This window comes from Phocoena phocoena, chromosome 11 (assembly GCF_963924675.1).
Source record: "Phocoena phocoena chromosome 11, mPhoPho1.1, whole genome shotgun sequence".
NCBI classification, from domain to species: Eukaryota; Metazoa; Chordata; class Mammalia; order Artiodactyla; family Phocoenidae; genus Phocoena; species Phocoena phocoena.
Window position 1 is genome coordinate 61,037,591 of NC_089229.1, and position 20,607 is coordinate 61,058,197.

General features: G+C 46.9%; 1 protein-coding gene across 1 annotated transcript; it reads left to right on the plus strand.

Annotated features, from left to right (window-relative positions):
* The first annotated feature begins 6,767 nt into the window (after window positions 1-6,767).
* On the plus strand, window positions 6,768-12,883 carry LOC136131042 (keratin, type II cytoskeletal 5). The gene is made up of 9 exons (XM_065887754.1): window positions 6,768-7,328; window positions 7,913-8,127; window positions 8,889-8,949; window positions 9,060-9,155; window positions 10,244-10,408; window positions 10,773-10,898; window positions 11,135-11,355; window positions 12,113-12,144; window positions 12,606-12,883. Exons 1-9 carry the CDS (start codon window positions 6,768-6,770, stop codon window positions 12,881-12,883), a joined length of 1,755 nt encoding a protein of 584 aa, XP_065743826.1.
* The last annotated feature ends 7,724 nt before the right edge of the window (window positions 12,884-20,607 follow it).

Genomic DNA, 20,607 nt, shown 5'->3' on the forward strand with positions numbered 1-20,607 from the left:
ACCTCTCTGAGCCTCAGTTTTCTCATCTGTAAAATAGGGATAATGAATAATAGACCCATCTCCTGGGGTTGTAAGGATTAAATGAATTGATACATCCAGAGCCATGCCTGGCACACAGTCAGCGCTCTATAAGTGTGGCTGTTGTTACTGCTTTTTATCACGCCACAGAACACATCCTGGGCACTGACCCAACCCATATATTGAGCTGTTTGGGGATCATGGAAAGTTCAGAGTTTCAGAGAGGCACCCCATCTAGCAATCATCAGACATGTCTCCCCATTTGGAAGAGACTGTCTGAGAAAACATCTGGGTCTTTGCTTCATGTTTGTGGGACATCAGGACAGAAAGAGAGAGAGAAACACAGAGACAGAGAGACAGAGACGGAGCCAGCACTCAGCTGGCTGTTCCTCTTAGCATGAAAGCAGGGGAGCAGGTAGGCCCTGGGGTGTGGGTGTGGATGGATCCCTCTGGCTGGAGAGCTGAACAGCCATGGGAACCCAAGGATGGGTGAGTGAAATGGGGAACCCTTGGAACTGTCTCAGAGGATACGATTTGACTAGAGCCAGCAGAGAGCACTGCGGGGCTCTGAACCCTGGCAAACGGAATGAGGTGTGAATTCTCACTCAGTGGGAGTAGGAGGTGGGGAGAGGGGCAGGGCAGAAAGTGGTTTCCATCAACAACTCCTCTTCCCATCTTTGGTCAGCGTCACAGCCTCTGGCACCTAGAGGCCTGGCACAGGCGAGGGCCCTGGGGAAGGGCCCTGGTGCTGACTTTGGCTGAGGCTGGTCTCGCCCCGAGGCTGGTCTTGCCCGGGAAAGACCGGCTCAGCGTCAGAAGCTGTCAGGGCTCTGGATGGAGGTGAGGTGGGAAGCAGTAAATTTGCATCACCCGTAAGGGGCCTCATACACACAGGGCTCCTTCCACGCTGGCCTGGGGAAGTGGTTCTCTGAAGGGGGCCGAGACATGCATCCTCGAGTGAGACATGTGTGGGCCCTTGCTAGGGTGCAGGCAAGGCAACGCAGGGCAATGGCAGCACGTGGGACGTGCCCTGGCTTTGTCCTGGCTCTGACAGCAGCTTGCTGGGGGATTTGGGGTTAGGTCTTCCCTCTCTGAACTCAGCTTCCTCCTCTGGGAATGAGTTCCTGGTGGACACCTGGGCATGGATGGGCAGGGGGAGAGTGAAGGTAGGAATCAGAGTCAGAAGAGTCACATAAGCAAGTATGGCCAAGGCTTGCCTGGAATGGCTTGTGGGAGCTGAGTTTTCCTGAAACCAAGTCAGGCAGGATTCCCTAAGCCTGCCTTGGCATGACCACCCCCTGTCACCAGGAGAGTGGTGTGGGTAAATCATCCTGCTCCTGGCAGGACCCAGACCTGTCCTCAGACCCTGCATCTCCCCGCGGGCCTGTCTTGTTCATGGCTGTACCCCGACTGTGGCCCAGTGCCTGGCACCCCACAACTGCTCAAAACACACGTGCTGGAAGAAGAAGTGATCAGATGACTGGTACACGTGTTCCCATGCTCTTTCTTTTCTCAGGTGCCTTTGATGCTGTGTCTCTCTTGGAAAAACTAACCTGGTTCCATGAGCCCTGGACAGTGCCTGGTGGTCCCCAGTGGATGAGGGATGAGGCCAGCGGTCTGTGTACCTGGGGGATGTGCAGGAGGTGAGAGCACGTGCAGAGGGTGCAGCTAGGCTAGGAAGGCGACCATTTGCCTCGGGGACTGTCCAAACTCCAGGTGTGTTTCAGAAACCAGCCCTGGGAGGGATAACATCTCCAGCCTCTGCACTGTCATCTCTTTCTTTTCTTCCCTATCGTATCATCATTGTCTACACTGAATCATGCCCCAGTGATTGGACCTCACCACCTGGGAGATGGAAACAAGCCTCGGTCCCCGCACCTTGCCCTACCTCCTCAGGATGAGGAAGTGGTACACCAGACCCATACTCCAGGAGGGCAGCTCCCGTCTCTACCTTCATCTCCTCATCCCTGGATGAGAAGTCACTAGTATGCTTGGGGTAGAGAAAGTACAGGAAGGAAAACAAACAAACAAACATGGGGGAGGTTAGGGATGTAAAAAAGTTTCCCGGCATGCCTCTAACCCTATAAGGATAGAAGCCTGGTATAAATGAATCATGTCCCTGCCTCTTCATTATAGAGAAAGTCTGCGAATTCCTGGAGTACCAGGCATGCCCACACCCACGTGTAAGGAAAAAAGAAAAGGCCAAGAAAATGTTAAAAGCCCTTCTTTGCAATTTTAGATTCACAGATGCGGAGTTTGTAGGACAGGGCCTGGTATATGGTAAGTCCTATATGAGTGTTTATTAAAAGAAAAATAAAACCACCCTCCATGAGAAAGCAAAGCACAGAGGTTTTTGCTGTATGTCCCTTTTTTTAGTCCCTCTGACTAATTAAAGTATTTGTTGATATCCAGTCCACAGTTTCAATCAACTGAGGGAGACTTTCAAAGACTTTGCTATGCCTTTGGCAAAATACCCTTCCGCTGAGGAAAGAACATTCCCCAGACTTGCAGAGACCTGTTGGAGGGAGGCTGAGAGCTCTGCTCTGTGGTTCTCGCACCACCAGTGCCAATCTCCAGCTCAGTCTGAGGGGTGGGGGCCGAGGCTGCTCCCCACAGCCCCCTCACCCTTCCAGTCAACCCCAGCCAGCTTGAAATTACCATTCCAGCTCCCACGGCCTCCTCCAATGAGCCCAGACGCCTTTCCTGCTGCGTCTCCCAGCCCCAGTGGGGGAAGCTGCGTTGAAAGCTGGGCTTTGTGTCTGGGATCCCAGTAATTCAAGGGCTAGATTAGGACCAAGACATGGCCTGGGGTGGGGGGTGGGCACAGGCTTTTGTACCTCTGCTGGGACCCACGATTTGTGTGAAGCCCTTGCACAAGAGAAGTCAACTCCAAGGGCCCGCTTGTCACCATGACCCAGATAATGGCAGCAGGGGACCCCTCCAAAGCCACTCCAAAGCCAAGACATAGTGGTTCCTTTACTTGTGGACACGTGCATTTCTACCCAGGTCTCTTCTCAGATGTGAGAGTCCTAGAGAGGCAGGGTGGTACTTGCATCGACAAGGCAGCCTCTGCCAGATGTGGCTACATGCAGGAAGGGTGGTGGATCCTGCTCTCCCATCCGCAAAGGGGCCCGACTCCTCTCTGCCCCTGCAGTTCTGAGAATCCAGAATCTGAGATCAAAGCTGGGACACAGAGTTCCCTCTGGCTTTGGGTGGAGGTAGGAGAATTCTTCCCTCAATTCCTCCCTGAGGCTAGGGCTTTGTGAGGAGTTGCGAGGGCTGGCTCTGGGCTCCGTCCCCCATTCTGCTGGATCTGGCTCCATAGCTAACCATCATCCAATGAATAGGTGACTCATGCCCCAACTATTGCTCCCCACTGTCTGTGCTGAACAAGCATGGGATAGAAGGTCTGCAAAGACAGGGACAGTGCAGCTTTCTTTCTCTCCTGGAGGGGGACGTGGCTGCTGGGGCTGAGGGCTGGGGGAGAGGAATGAAGGGAAGTCCAAGGGATGAAGAGTCATGAACTCTGTCCTCAGAGGGTGCCCAGGCTAAAGGGGACAAGAGATCTGCTCTCTGGACGGGAAGCCAGGGACAGCAGCAGATGGACAGGACCCTGGGACTTGGCATGGGGCTGGGGAGGGCCTCCCACAAAGACCTAGGGAAGGGAGATGACCTCATTCTGTCAGTTCAAGTTGAAACTGTTTGCTGAGCCCCATCAGTGTGCGCGGCTGGGCTGAGGGCGCGGCAAGGCGAGCCAGGTGTACTCCCTAACCTGGGGGAGTCTACTGTCTGGGGAAACCTAGAGGGCCATGTGCCAAACCATCTCCCGTTAAATATGTCCATTCCATCGTCTTCTATGAAAGGCACACATATAGCGCTGGGGGATCCGTGGAGGGAGCTCTAGGCTGGGATCACAGGATTTGCCTAATCCTTGTCCCACCGTCACCTGGACCAATCCTACTCCCTGCCTGGTCTGTGAGGTGCATCCCTGTGGACAAATGCTGCCTGTGTTCTACGTTCGCACACCTTATGAGGGAGGACAAGGCAGTTGCCCCTGTCCCCCTCTGACACGAAGACCAGCAGGGACAGCTGCTGCAGCTCCTTCAGCCCTGCACTTGCCCCTTGCTGTTGAGGAAAATGATGCCCGGAGAAGCTAATTAACATGTCCTGCCAAGCCTTGGTAACTCTCTCTGTGAGAATGCCTGGCAGAAAAGCTCGGCAAGCTCTGTGTAATCTCTCTCTTCCTGCCACGGTGAAATTCCAGGCTGGAGTGGGACTCTCCCACACTGTAGTGGTGCTGGGGCCTGGTTCCCCAGGGGAGCATCGCCACTATTTGTAGCCATCCGGGTCTGGCATTGTGGGAGGGGCTGCCCTGTCTGCTTGGGGGAGAGTTCCCACAGAGAGAGATGCTTTTCCCCGGGTGAGGCATCCAAATACTCCCAGTCACAGTGACTTGTCCCCGGCATCTGAATCTGAGCTTGGTACACTCCAGCCACTCTCAGGCTGGCCAGAATGCATTCGTGTTCCACCGAGTCCTGCTCCTTCCTGAGAGGAGGAGGAATGGGGAGAAGCAAATGTTCTGGTGTCTTAGGAGGGTGGGGCTTCCCAAGGTCAGTGGAGACTAGACCCAGGATGTGTGTGTGTTGGTGTGGGTGGGCAGCGGGGGGACATACCCTGACAGTGACCTTCCATTGGAGAAAGAGGACTCGTGCTAGGAGTCCTCAGATACGTTCTGTCAGGGGCTGAGAGTCTACCCATATGTCTCAGGGTCCCCAAGACACTCACGTCTGTTCTCTGAGAGGCAAGAAAGTGTTAAAATTGACAAGCTCAGTAAAATGCATCTTTGAGTATCTCAGGAATCCTTCAGGGAGGGAGGCAACCAAACCTCATTGCCCAAGACCTGTAAGGCCAGCTCTGGCCATTGACCTGTCTGTCTGGATTTACCTGTCCACTGCTTTCTTATCACAGCCTCTGATGAGCAATCACCTCTCGGCTGGTCCCCAGCGGCTCCAAGTCACTTTTCCACAGCCAGGGCTGCCTTGTGGCAAACTGCAGGCCCTGACTAGGGATTCCTAGGCCACGGCTGGGTCCTCACTCCTTTACCCTTGAGGACGTATCTCCTTAGCCTCAAGATTTCAAACCCACCCTCACCCTACCCCTTCCTCCAGCCCCAGCCCAGGGGTGCCCCCCGGCCCTGCCCACAGCTCTTAATGGCCGAGGCACTGCCTGAGAGTCCTGCTTCTCTTCTGGGGATGAAGAGATGTGAGCCCGCTCAGGTCTGCAGCCAAAAAGACGGGGTGTGATCTAAGACACACTTATAAAACCCAACCAGACCACTTGTCCTCCGTCTGGTACCATATAGCCCATCCGGACAAGCTTTGAAGAGGGGTCTTCCTGGAAGGTGGGACATGGGGGCTTTCTAAGATAACTTCAGCAGATTGTCAGGCCAGCTCTCTGGTCACCCAAACCTGCCCCTTCTAGTCTCTCTGGCAGGACGATCCATAGATTTAGAATTCCTTTTCCATTCTCCAGGCTCTGAAGGAGGGTTCAGGCTGAAGCTCAGAGAAAGCCCAGCAATTCCCGTTGCTTGGAACAGGGTGGTTCACTGGTTTAACAGACTGGCCAACTCTCAACATGTTCCTGATGAGAATAGAAGCTCCTGTAGGTATGTGTTTGTGGTGGCCTTCAGCCTGTATCAACAGATACGATGACTCATTTCTTCCCTAGTGGAATCACTGAGGGCTTGCTGGAACACACCTGGGGTTCTGGGGAGCTGGCAGAGGAACTCCCCCTGAAGAGAGATGTACTGCCAGGCAGAGTCTCAGGACTTCACGGGGAGGGCTATTGATTGCATGGGACACCTGGGTTTACTTAACCCCACAGGGTCCTGGCCAGGCCAAAGAGCAAGGGAAAAGTTCAATGCCACAGAAAAGACTGAATTAGGAGGCGTTGTGGAGGGATGGGTCTGCCCGTGCAGAGAACAAAGTGGGACAGACCTGGGGCTGGGGGTCTCCCACATACTCTGTTTCTGGAGCTTGGGGCTTGGGGAGTCTTTCTGGCCCGAACCTTGCAGGAGAGTCTGCCCAGTGGGCTCTGGGATAACTGTGCCTCCTCAAGGAAAGGAAATTTTGCAGTAGAGGACCGGAGTCTATTTTCCCCTCTGGCACAGGGCTGAGATATCAGGCCACACTTGGCTTTCTAAGGGCTGAAATCCCTGAAACAACCTCTCATTAGCGGAGTAAGCAAAGCAGACCACTGCCAGTGGGGGACTCGCTCTGCCCCCCTAGCCTCCTGTTCATGGACAGTGTACACCATGCTGGGATGCTTGACAACATCCCTGGTCCTGGAAGGATCCTTCAGGACATTGGCTAAATGCCCCGTTGCTTCTTTGGGCTACTCACAGCCCTGGGCTCCCACAGTGAAGAGAGGTTTGCTGCCAAGACATCTAGGCTGCAAGGCAAGTTTATCCCTACCTGAGCAGAGCCTGCCAGGAAGAAAGTGTTTGCACCCCACACCACTGTGCAGGTGTGCCGGTGAGCTCACAGCTGCCCTTCAGGCATGCCCAGCCCACTTAATCATTCACAGCTCAACAACTCTCTCGCCCAGCCCAGGTCTAGAGGATAAAAGGGGGGCTTGCCGCTCCTGGCTAACAGAGCCACCTTCTGCGTGCTGTCCTGCTCTGTTCTTTCTCTGCAACACCTCCAGACCGCTAGTGCCCACTACTCTTGCTCCACTAGGAGCAAGCCATCATGTCTCGCCAGTCGAGTGTGTCCTTCCGGAGCGGGGGCAGCCGTAGCTTCAGCACTGCCTCTGCCATCACCCCGTCTGTCTCCCGCACCAGTTTCACCTCCGTGTCCCGGTCCGGGGGTGGGGGTGGAGGTGGCGGCTTTGGCAGGGTCAGCGTTGGGGGTGCTTATGGCATGGGTGGCTATGGCAGCCGGAGCCTCTACAACCTGGGGGGCTCCAAGAGGATCTCCATCAGCAGTAGCGGCAGTGGCTTCAGGAGCCGAAGTTGTGCCACCGGTGCTGGAGGCGGCTATGGCTTTGGAGGTGGAGCTGGTGGTGGCTTTGGGCTCGGTGGTGGAGCTGGTGGTGGCTTTGGGCTCGGTGGTGGAGCTGGCTTTGGTGGTGGCTATGGGGGCTCTGGCTTCTCTCTATGCCCCCCTGGAGGCATCCAAGAGGTCACCGTCAACCAGAGTCTCCTGACTCCCCTCAACCTGCAAATCGACCCCACCATCCAGCGAGTCAAGACTGAGGAGCGGGAGCAGATCAAGACCCTCAACAACAGGTTCGCCTCCTTCATCGACAAGGTGAGCCATGATTTTTTGTGAAAAACCGCTATGAGTGTGGAATAAGTGGCAAAGAAAGTGGAAAGAGGGGCAATTTCCTGACTTTGTGCAAATATCTTCATAGTTTGCAGTTATGTTTTTCTCTTTGTTTCTGTGTCCTGGATTTGTGGCCTGCTTTCTTAATGAGACTGGCAGCTTGGAAGAGAAGGTCTTAATTCTTCCCCTTCAGAGATAACCACACAAGGGATCCTTGCTTACTGTTGGGCAGAGATATATTCTGTGCTCCAGGTAACAGGGCTGATTGCACAGAAAGGTGGATGAATTCATTGGGTAGCAGCCCGAGTGCTTTTGCAGCCACCCCTACACCAGGCCACTCTCTGCCCAGCCATGCCCGGTGCTATCTGTGCCCTGGAGAAGTGTCCTGTCTCCCCTAGAAGAGTGGGTTTAGATGCTTCACTCTGGACCTGCCCTCTGGGGCCCAGGTACAAGCACTGCCCATCATGGGAAGGTTTAGGGGGACAGAATGAGATGGGAGGAAAACTGGGAAATCGATCACTGAAACATGAAATCCAAGTTTGTCCGTCTTCGAACTCTGTCCCCTCCAGGTGCGGTTCCTGGAGCAGCAGAACAAGGTCCTGGAAACCAAGTGGGCCCTGCTGCAGGAGCAGGGCACCAAGACCGTGAGGCAGAACCTGGAGCCTTTGTTTGAGCAGTACATCAACAATCTCAGGAGACAGCTGGATGGTATCCTGGGGGAGAGAGGCCGCCTGGACTCAGAGCTGAGAAACATGCAGGACTTGGTGGAAGACTTCAAGAACAAGTGAGTTGGGGTGGAGTGGAGACAAGGGCGGGTCTTGGCACCAGATGTACTTTATAACCAGACTACTGCTTATGCCTTTCCCAAGGGGTGAAAACATATACCTTCCATGGACACCTAAAGTACTGGAAAAAATCCAGGTCGGTATTTAGAAAGTTCTAGCTGCAAGCTCAGTCTCTCTGCAAGGCACTTAGCCTCCAGCCGGAGTAACAAACTCAGCACCCTTGGTACCACCTGGTGGAAAAAGCAGTCATGTAATCCTTACTTTATGGGGCTTTTCTCCCCAATACACTCAAAGTACACAGCAATGGCTTTTTGATGGATTCCCCCCAAAGCAGGAACTGATGATGTAACCTAGTTTGGTGGCTCAAAGTATTTCTTTAGTCCTTATGAACCAGCAGCTGGGTTGCTAATTTTTTGTTTTTTTTTCAAAGGCTATGAAAGCTGAAAAAAAAAAAGCATTAGAGAAATTGACTAGATGTGGAGTTGTAGAGAAACAGCATAACTTTTCTACAGGAATGTTCTTGGAGCAACTGAATTATAGCAATAAAAGAATAGTTATCTGCTAGGCAATTATAGAGAAAACAGTACCCTAATGGGTAAGGACCTTGCCCAAAGACTCACGCTCCCACTGTCCCTCTCTCTCTGCCTATATGATGTGAGAAGCCCCTTTTGGTGGGAAAGCAGGCTCACAGTTGACTTTATGCAGTACAGACCCCAGGCCTCATCCTCTGATAAGCACTTCTCATCCTTTTTATCACCAGGTATGAAGATGAAATCAACAAGCGTACCACCGCCGAGAATGAGTTTGTGATGCTGAAGAAGGTATGTGGGTAGCAGAGAAACTGTTGCCTGTGGTTATGCTCACTTAAGGTATTGTTCATTTAAGTCAGGGCGGAAATGGGGTGCAGTGCCAACTATCCCTGTTTCTCTAGGATGTGGATGCCGCCTACATGAACAAGGTGGAACTAGAGGCCAAGGTCGAGGCATTGATGGACGAGATCAACTTCTTGAAGATGTTCTTTGAGGCAGTAAGAAATGCCCCCTATTTGGGACCCAGAGAGATGGTCACAGGGACACCACCAGGGATTAGGGTCTCCAGGGTTAAGTGACTTTCAGTGGTTCGTAAGCTATGGGCACATTTTTGTCTTTCCTACTCCTTTAGTACTATTCACATTACTTAATAAAGCCAATTCTTTTTTTTAAGTCAAATTTAAAGCAAAAGAACTCTTCAGTAATCATTTTGCAGAGTGAGATTTAGAATGAGTTATTAGAACCCCGGGTATTCCTTTCCCAGCCACCTCCCCTTTCTGGAGTATCATTCCGTCTTTGTTTACTCCCAGCATGGCAGACCATACAACTAGATTCTTTTATTTTTCTTTCTTTCTTTTTTAACATCTTTATTGGAGTATAATTGCTTTACATTGTTGAGTTAGTTGCTGCTGTATAACAAAGTAAATCAGCTATACGTATACATATATCCCCATATCCCATCCCTCTTGTGGTCTCCCTCCCATCCTCCCTATCCCTCCCCTCTAGGTGGTCACAAAGCACTGAGCTGATCTCCCTATGCTATGCAGCTGCTTCCCACTAGCTATCTATTTTACATTTGGTAGTGTATATATGTCCATGCCACTCTCTCACTTCGTCCCAGCTTACCCTTCCCCCTCTCCGTGTCCTCAAGTCCATTCTCTACGTCTGCATCTTTATTCCTGTCCTGCCCCTATGTTCTTCAGAACCATTTTTTTTAGATTCCATACATATGTGTTAGCATACCATATTTGTTTTTCTCTTTCTGACTTACTTCACTCTGTATGACAGTCTCTAAGTCCACCCACCTCACTACAAATAACTCAATTTTGTTTAAAATAAGTTATGACCTAAGAAGATTCAATTCTGAGAGGTTACACGGTAGGGGTTTCTTGATGTTCAGAGTTGTTAAATTAAACAAAAATAGATTTAGTAGTGATTTGGATTATTTATTAACTGACCTAGGTTTTTTACGTAGGTGGTTATTCTTATTTTTCTCAAGTCGACATAGTACAATGAGTAGAAGATTTGAATGGACCTGTTATTAAATAACATGGACTCACATGACTGACTTGAAATCTCCCTGCAGGAGCTGTCCCAGATACAGACGCACGTCTCAGACACGTCTGTGGTCCTGTCCATGGACAACAACCGCTGCCTGGACCTGGACAGCATCATCGCCGAGGTCAAGGCCCAGTACGAGGAGATCGCCAACCGCAGCCGCACAGAAGCCGAGTCCTGGTACCAGACCAAGGTGGGTGCTGTGGCGAATGTGCAAGTGTGTCCTGAGCGAGGGACGGACACGTGTCTAGGATTCCAGGCCATGACCCAATGCTAAGGATGTGGCTCCTGAGATTGGCTGAGGCCTACTGGGAGGAGTTATGGGAAGAGTCATGCATGCATTTGCCACATAAATTCAAGAACATTAAAGAGAATCTCACTGAGTTTCACACCAGTGTCTCTAGAAAAGCAAAGGCAAAAGCAAATTATTGAAGACCAGCCCCGGGCACCCAGTAACTACACCACTTGCCACCTCTTGGTAGCTCCCATCTGTGAACCTGGGAACGTGTTTCCATCCTCATATAAATGGACTCTCTCCTCTTTTCTGGTGGCATCAGTACGAGGAGCTGCAGCAGACTGCGGGCCGGCATGGCGATGATCTCCGCACCACCAAGCAAGAGATCTCCGAGATGAACAGGATGATCCAGAGGATGAGGTCCGATATTGACAACGTCAAGAAGCAGGTAGGGAAAGAAGGCAGAGAAGGAGCCTGAGCTTTGAAAGGGAGACCTATTTTGTCTTATTTTATGTTTTCTAAGTATACACACACAGAGCTGGAGCAAGTACCAGCATTTCAATATTCCACCATCCACCATGACCAGGACAAATGTGCTGGTTTCTCTCTGGTCTCTCAGAAAGAGACACTTGAGGCCCAGCTCAGCCTCTAAAGTGTCCCTACTCTTCCTTCTTTCCCCTCTAGTGTTCCAACCTGCAGAACGCCGTCGCCGACGCAGAGCAGCGTGGGGAGCTGGCCCTCAAGGACGCCAGGAACAAGCTGGCCGGGCTGGAGGACGCCCTGCAGAAGGCCAAGCAGGACATGGCACGGCTACTGAAGGACTACCAGGAGCTCATGAACACCAAGCTGGCCCTGGACGTGGAGATCGCCACCTACAGGAAGCTGCTGGAGGGCGAGGAGTGCAGGTGCGTGACACGGCCGACATCACGAGCACACGATGGCCTCACGTTTGATAAAACGGAGCTGCTTCTTCACTGCAGGGTGTCAAACACACACACGGGTGGCCGCTATCTTGTGCATGATAACTATCTATCGTTAATCCAATGATCCAATCCAATCCAATCTGACACCTGGGCATAGAGCTGACCTACACAATGTGACCTCAACTCACTTTCTGACCCTATTCCCACCACCAGTATTCTTGAATACTGCCACTCCTTCAAATGTCTTCCCCATTCTTCAAGTGCTTCTTCCTTCAGGAAGCCTTTCATGATTACTCCATCTGAGTTAAATTCACCTGCCTTTGGATTCTCAAACTACTTGGGTTTTCTTCAATCTTCTGACACTGCCCACCACCTACGTCCTGTCTGAAGTATTTCTGTCCAGGCCAAGTCTTCTCACAGAATGTAAGCTCCTACAAGGCAAAAACTGCTTCCTACATATTCACAGTTCCCACAGCCTCTTCCTCACGTTTTCCATATAATGGGTAGAGGACAGTGTGAATTATAAGCTTCCTTTGATAACCTGTTTCTAGATCAAGACCTCTTCCTTGGGAAGTCCCTCCAGAGGACTGTCTCTTTCTCTAATTTAAGCAGTTTTTCTGGCATGCGGTCTCCTTGCTCAGAAAACAAGTTCTAAACTTGACTATGGGAGTTATCCATACAGACTAATGCTGTCTTTGGGGGGAGTTTTTAACTCTTTTTTCAATTTTTCCCCTTCCAGACTGAGTGAAGGAATTGGACCAGTCAACATCTGTAAGTAACTTTGAACAGACATTAACAATGATGACAATATGGGGTACTTGATGCCAACTCAGAATCCTGCTATTTCTAGATACCAGACACTCCCATCCCCAAAATGGTTATTTAATACTCTTAGTGAGAAGCAGGTGGTGGAGGAGAAAGAACACAGGTTGAGACAGGAAGCAACGGGGCTCATTTTTTATCTCCTAAAGAGCAGGCCCTGTATCTTACCTGTCTTGGACCCTGTTCCCCTGCCTTGCCCTGACCCCCATCCCCTGATGACTTAGCACTGTCCCTTGCCTACTGTGTTCACCAGCTTTCTGTTAGGGATCGTCACTAAATGACTTAGCTCATCTGCTACTCTGTAAAAGGGGCCAAGTACAGTGCCGACACCAGCAGGATCAAATAAGTTAGATGCCTAGGCTCTAATCTGGCCGACTGGTCTCACCAGGTTCTCCCTCCTTTCTCCACAGCTTTTGTCACGAACACCGTCTCCTCTGGCTACGGCGGTAGCGGCAGCTTTGGCAGCGGCCTTGGCGGTGGTCTTGGCAGCGGCCTTGGTGGAGGCGGCAGCGGCTTCTACTCCAGCAGCAGCGGGGGCGCCGGCCTAGGCAGTGGGCTCGGTGTGGGGGGCTCCAGCTTCAGTGCGGGCAGTGGCCGAAGCCTGGGCTTTGGCAGTGGCGGGGGCAGCAGCTCCAATGTCAAGTTTGTCTCCACCACCTCCTCCTCCCGGAAGAGCTTCAAGAGCTAAGAGCCTGCAGCAGGTCACTGTCTCCCAAGTGCAGAAGCCAGCCATGGCAACAGCCTCTTCTAGGTGGTGGCCCCAGCCAAGTTTTCTCTTTTTCTGGAGTCTAGTCGACCAAGACTATCACAGACCCACATTCTTTGGTTCATGAAAAGCCCAACCCCCAGTCTCTAGCCTTCTGTGTCCTGATTCTATGCTCTGCTTACAATTAGCCTTTGGATCTCTACAGCCTGGCCCTGGGTGACAGAAGAATCCAATGTTTTCCAGTATCAAAACCATCAAAACAGACTCCCTACCCCAATCCCATCTGGTCTATCTCCAGAGTGTGTTCAATAAAATGCTTTTATAATATTAGCTGTTGGGAAGAATTGTTTTTTCAAGATCTACAACCAACCTAGAGAACCCCTGCAGGTCCATCTGTCCAGGTGTGATTTGTTCCTTTGATGATTCACAGGGAGACAGAATGGCCTTGGAGGGAAAGTAGTCCTCATGGGTGGTCTAGAGACTCCAGGAGGCATGAGAGGTGGATGCTAAATCCTCTAGAATGAAGGAGTCTCTAGAGGGCATGAAGGGTAGGGTTCTTTGTTTCACAGTTTGGACAGATTATAGAGCTGTTTGTTGGAGGGGGACCCCAGTGAAGGTGGGCCAACTTGCAAGTAACGACATAATGCGCTTAAGTCTAATTTGTAAATAAGGAATATGTTGCCTCAAAACCCCACAAAGGCCTAAAAGATATTGGGCCCGTTCTAATAATGTGGGTGCTGAGAGTGTCAATAGCTTATAGTTTCTTAACAGAGTCAGGGATGAAGTAGCCCTCGGATTAGCAAATAATCTCAAGAATTTAATGGAGGTGACCGGAACTTGCACTATGCGTTGGACAATGGCCCATCCTCTTTTTCTGAACTTCTTTGGGAGTCTTTGTTGGTCCTGAATGGGTATGTTTAATGAATCTTTTTGAAGAGGAATTAATCAATGCAATATCACACCTATGCTCCTGGGGAAAATCAGATGCATTTAAGATCTTGCCTGCAAAGACTGTGTGTGATGGCAGGGCTGTTGAGGTACCTCACCAGCGTCTGGGTAGAGGTGGATCGTGCCCCTTCCGAGGTGAAAGCAAACTGTGATGGAGAGGCTGTTGCGATGGCTACTGAACAGAACATTATTAGCCAAATTCACAAGAGCAAAATATTTACCAGTTGCTGATCGAACAGAGTCAGCGATTTCAATAATATTGGGTAGTGAGCCTTAACGGGAGTGACCATGGCATTAGGGTTGTGGTAATCCACTGCCAGGCACCTTTATTCTTTCCAAGTTTAAAAGTAGGCCAAATTGAGTTGTTGAATGGAGAAACAGTCGGCATAATCATCCCTCCTCTAACTATATTCCCTTTAATGGGTTTGATCTTTGAAGGCCCTGTTTTCATTTACATTGGGACATATTAACAATTTTAACTGGAGGAAGGTCCGTGGAGTCCCATTGTGACAAGCCAATTTGTTAGTGTCAAGGATTTAATTTAATTTTAGTTTTGTTACTCACTGGAGCAGAGTGTCCATGACCACTGTGAGATATACTGGGGGGGCGGGCAATGAATAGTATGATCATGTGAAATTTAGGCAAGTCAGTAGTTCTGCTGATTAAGGTGAGGCATACTTGTTTGTTCTCTCTTTTGTGTTCAATAACTCCCTCAAGATTACAGGGGGTACCTTGTTCAAATTCAACGAGATTCCCAGTATAATATGAGCTCCAGTATGGATTAAGGCCATGAAGATTTGCCAATTGGTGTATTTCAGCAGACATTAAAGTTAATTCAGAACCTATGCAGTAGAGGTGCAAAGCCAATCCACACCCCTTTATATTTTTTTATGTATAAATTCTTTCAGTAAATTTTGGATTTTCAATTGCACTGAATTGTGTTTAAGTTTTTTGTGTTTCCTCCCCCTGTTTCCAGGTTTCTTTCTTTTCTTGCTGCCTCACTCTGGCTCTCTCTCTCTATTTCTTCTTCCTTCCTCCCTTCTTTCCTCCCTTCCTCACTCCCTCCCTCCCTCTCCCATGCCCCCTCTCTTTTCTAGGATTACTAGAATTACTTATGAGAGAGGAATTCTTGCTACCCTGCTCATATGTATAAATTTCTTCCTCCAGAAGGCCTCAAATCAGTATCATCAGGGTTTAAGGCCTCCCCCACAGAAATAGTTGAATTAACTTCTTAGTTGTGCCACAAGGGTGCTCTATGTGTCTTCCCCTATAACCCTGAAGAAGAGGATCTTTTTTTGGCAACAGAGGCATAGGCAGCAGCAGCAGAAAAGCATTTTGTAGGGTTCTCATACACTATCTGCCTTTAAGAGTGTGACCTCAGTATGCTACAGAATGACTGCTTTTTCTCTCAATGAGTGATCACCCGATAGGACCATATATTGCACAGGTTGTAGTCTTTCCCCTGACAACTTCATAGAATGGGAGCCAACACCTGCTTAAGACACACACCAATCTTCACAGGGTAACAGTCATTCCCTTGATCCTGGCGTTGGTCATTATTTATGGAGGCATCAAGAAACACAATTCAATATGAGACACACAGATAAGTCTGCGCCGAGACATGACACTTTAAGGAGGGCTTCAATCCCATAACTGCCTCCAAATGACAATGATTGAAACTTCTGACATAGATCAGTTAAGTCTATAACAGAGGCCTTGGTAGAACTCAATAAATGTGGCACAAAGCAGTACAGCTCAAGTGCAAGCTTGACAGCAGGCAGCAGCACAACTCAAAGAGCTCACTAGCCAGAAAGCAGCGGCTCAACGTGCATATTGCCATGCTGAAAGCTAAAACAAGAAAAGAAAGATCCCTGTGGTCGCAGTCATCATCCAGACATCCTGCTCACAAAACCAATTATTGTGAACACCCTCACTCAAAATGTGGTTCCACCGTTGAGACTGATGACTCCACACGCACACACCAAGATGGTATGAAAATGATATTATTCACATAACAGAGCTCTCTGGAAAGAGTAGGGCAGGCCTCCCACGCTGGTCCACATATGGCTTGAAAGAGACTGGAGTGGGTTTATTACGGTGGTTAGGGGTTGGGCCAGGCCAAGGATTCCCGCACATGGTCTCAAGTTCCCACTAGTCATGAATGGGGCGGGGATCACCCAGGCTTTCTAATCAGATGGGGAAGGAAGAGGGGTGGGGATTAGAAGCTGTCAACTGTCAAGCATCATTACAGTAAGAGTGCTTTAACATCCAAAAAGTTCAATCACATAATACGCAAATTTACAGAATAAAAAGAGAGGAGTCAAATGGTCACCTGTCCCTCCAAATAGACAGGAAATATTATCCTTAGTAGTGAATGATAAAAACTTTCCATTGAGATCAGAAAAAAAAGAAAAACCATATCACCACAATTATTCAACATTATACTGGAGCTTTAGCCAGTGCAAGTCAAGACAAAAAAATAAATATCTTTCTTTTTTCACACACACACACTGTATTTTATTTTTACAAGAGATAAACTGACACCAAGCATTGTAAATGGATGACCACAACAAAAGCAACAACGATTGCAATTACCAAACACGAAGCACACTCTTACTATGTCATAATATTGACATTCAGTCCAGGAATCCTCCACCGTAACAGCTCCTTTACTTTGCAGTGAAAATTGATTTGTATAGTTTTTGCCTCTGAGTCCTTGTGGGATTTTTTTTTATTCAAACAGAAAGTCACAAAAACTATAATCATCCTCATCAGTTCACTCAGTCCCATGTAATTAATTTTTTTATCTTGATTTTTGTTAGCAGTTTTATGAGTTCATCAGTTTTCCATCAGAGTTCTGAAAATGCTTATTCATTCAGTTCAGCAGTATAGTCAGTTACCAGAAACCTGTACTCATCAGAGTCTTTTCCATAAATTCCTTGAAGATGAAAGCCTTTTATAGGAACATTTTTGCAAAAGCATCAGAGTACACCCAGAACCGTCTGTAAATGACAAAAGACTTAAAAATGACCACGGTTAAATGTTTGATGAAAGTTCATAATAATGCAATTGACAAGGAAATTTAGTTATTTCTGAGATATACATTTTAAAGTAATAACTAGAATTATGACATAACATTACACCAGAACATATAAGATTTTTAGAAATTTCATGTAATGTCTGAAACATTTATATTAACATATTTCCATACAAATAACCCAAAGAAAGATTAGTATTAGTTGGGTTTTTTTGTTTGTTTGTTGTTTATACTGCAGGTTCTTATTAGTCATCAATTTTATACACATCAGTGTATACATGTCAATCCCAATCGCCCAATTCAGCACACCGCCATCCCCACCCCACTGTGGTTTTCCTCCCTTGGTGTCCATACGTTTGTTCTCTATATCTGTGTCTCAACTTCTGCCCTGCAAACCGGTTCATCTGTACCATTTTTCTAGGTTCCACATACATGCGTTAATATACGATATTTGTTTTTTCTCTTTCTGACTTACTTCACTCTGTAAGACAGTCCCTAGATCCATCCACATCTCAACAATGACTCAATTTTGTTCCTTTTTATGGCTGAGTAATATTCCATTGTATATATGTACCACATCTTCTTTATCCATTCATCTGTCAATGGGCATTTAGATTGCTTCCATGACCTGGCTATTGTAAATAGTGCTGCAATGAACATTTGGGTGCATGTGTCTTTTTGAATTACGGTTTTCTCTGGGTATATGCCCAGTAGTGGGATTGCTGGATCATATGGTAATTCTATTTTTAGTTTTTTAAGGAACCTCCATACTGTTCTCCATAGTGGCTGTATCAAGCCTCCAAGGGCTGTGTTCCCTTTTCTCCACACCCTCTCCAGCATTTGTTGTTTGTAGATTTTCTGAAGGAAATGAATATCTTAAGGATTAGAAAGAAAGAAAGAAAACCACAATTACTCACGTATGACATGATTCTGTATGTAGGAAATCAAAAGAGTCTCCTAACTATTAGAACTAATAAGTGAATTTATTAAGGTCACTAGAAAATAAATATAAAAAGTAATTGTATTTCTATATACCTACAAGAAACAATTAGAAAATGAAATTTAAAAGATACCATTTTCAGTAGCATCAAAAATATCTGATATCTAGGAATAAACGTAGTCAAAGATATGCAATACTTATACACAGAAAACTACAAAATTTATTGAAAATGTAAAGAAACTTAATAAACAGGTATGTGTATACTATCTTCATGGATTGGAAAACAATAATGTAAATATGTCAATTTCCTCCAATTGAACTATGGATTCAAAGCAATTTCAATCAAATTTCATTTGGTATTTTATGAAAATTTATAAACCTATTCTAAAATTTGTATGGAAATGAAAAAGATCTAAAATAATCAAAACAATCCGGAAAAAAGAAGAACAAAATTCTTATAGTTCCAGATACTGAGAATTATTAGAAAGATATAGTAATTAAGAGATCGCAATATTGAGGAAATGACTGAAAAATGGACCAATGGAACTATATACAGAAACTGGAAGCAAACCACACGCAGACTCAATAGATTTACAACAATGGGGCCCTTGAAGTGCAATAGGGAAAGGATGGCTTTGCACAATAAATGATGCAAGATCAGTTAACTCTCCATATGGGAAAAAATGTATCGAGTCCTAATTCAAAACATTCACAAATACCAGTTTCAGCTGTATGATAGTTCTATATGTGAAAGGTAAAATAATGTATTTAGAAGAAAATAGAATATATCATTGTGACCTGAGGATAGGCAAAATATCTTAAACATCATAAAAAAACTGCTTCCCTTAAAAAACAATAAACTTCTTTCCATAAGGCACAAAGAGAACAAAAGAGCAAGCCACAACCCAGGAAAATACATACTACAATGCTACATGATCCATCGATGGTTGAATCCATGGATGCAGAACTGCAAATACAGAGGGCCAACTGTAAAGTTACACACAAATTTTCAACTGCATGGGGGCCTGATACCCCTAACCCCTGCATCGTTCAAGGATCAAATGTATTGTAATATTCTAAACTGCTGTGGTTTTGTCAGAACCTAATCAACCTGGGAGAAGAGAATGCCTGACTCCAGCTTCCTCTAGCCAGCCTGTCCCACCTAAGGGGTGGAAAAAAACCCCTGAGAAGCACATGTGGAGTTCACAGCCCCGGGGCACAAGTTCAAAAAAAACCAGGACCTAATCACGGGACTACAGAATGCTTTCTTTCCCCCACAGTTTACCACCACATCACTAAAGGCCTATTTAAATAGCACAGTTTCTTTCACCCAGTACATCATGGTTGGCTTTCAACAAAAATTTACAAGGCATACTAAAAGGCAAAAAAAAAGAAAAGAAGTTTGAAGAGACACAACAAGCAAGCACAAGAACCAGACTCAGATATAGCAGGAACACTGGAATTATCAGACCAGGAATTTAAAATAACTATGACTAATATGCTAAAGGCACCAATAGGAAAAAAGACAGTATGCAAGAACAGATGGATAATGTTAGCAGAGAGATAGAAATTCTAAGAAAGAATAAAGATAAACACTAAAGATAAAAAACCCTATAACAGAAGTGATGAAAGCCTTTGATAGTTTCATTAGTAGATGGGGCATGGCTGAGGACAGATTATCTGAACTTGAGGATATGTCAATAGAAACTTCCAAAATTGAAAAGCAAAGAGAAAAAAAAAAACAGATCAGAATATCCAAGAACTCTGGAATAACTATAAAAGGTATAACCCATGTGCTGTGCAGTGGGAATACCAGAAGAAGGAGAAAAAAAGACAGAAACAGAAATAATATTGGAGGCATTAATGACTGAAAATTTCTCCAAATTATTGTCAGACACCAAACTACAGATCCAAGTTCAGATAACACCAAGCAGGATAAGTGACAAAACAGAACCACAAAAAACAAGCAAACAAAAAGACACCTAGGCATATTCAAACTGCAAAAAAATCAAAGATAAAGAAAAATATCTTGAAAAAATATTTGAGGAAAAAACAGCTTACCTACAAAGGATACCTTTGATTTCTTCTCAGAAACCATGCAAGCAGGATGAGAGTGGAATGACATATTTAAAACATTGAAAGGAAATCAAAACACCAACCCAGAATTCTGTACTCTGTAAAACTATCATTCAAAACTGAAAGAGAGGGCTTCCCTGGTGGCGCAGTGGTTGAGAGTCTGCTTGCCGATGCAGGGGACACGGGTTCGTGCCCCAGTCCGGGAAGATCCCACATGCTGTGGAGCAGCTGGGCCTGTGAGCCATGGCTGCTGAGCCTGCACATCCGGAACCTGTGCTCTGCAATGGGAGAGGCCACAACAGTGAGAGGTCTGCATACCAAAAACAAAAAACAAAACTACCAAAGGTAGATAAAAAGTGGAAAACAAAAATAAGAACAAGGGCAATGACTAGAAAACTGTAACAAAAATGGTATTGATTGAACTATGTTGATGATCACTTTACACAACAATGATCTAAGTATACCAATTAAAAGACAGATTAACAGAATGGGTCAAAACAAAAGACCCAGCTATAGGTTGTCTACAATAAACCCACTTATATAAAGACATATATAGGTTAAAAGTAAAGTGATGGAGAAAGATATACCATGTTAACACTAACTGAAATAAAGTTGGAGTAGTTGTATTAATTTCAGAAAGAGTAGACTTCAGAGCAAGGAAAATTATCAGGGATAAAGAGGGGCATTACCTAATGATAAAGGGAT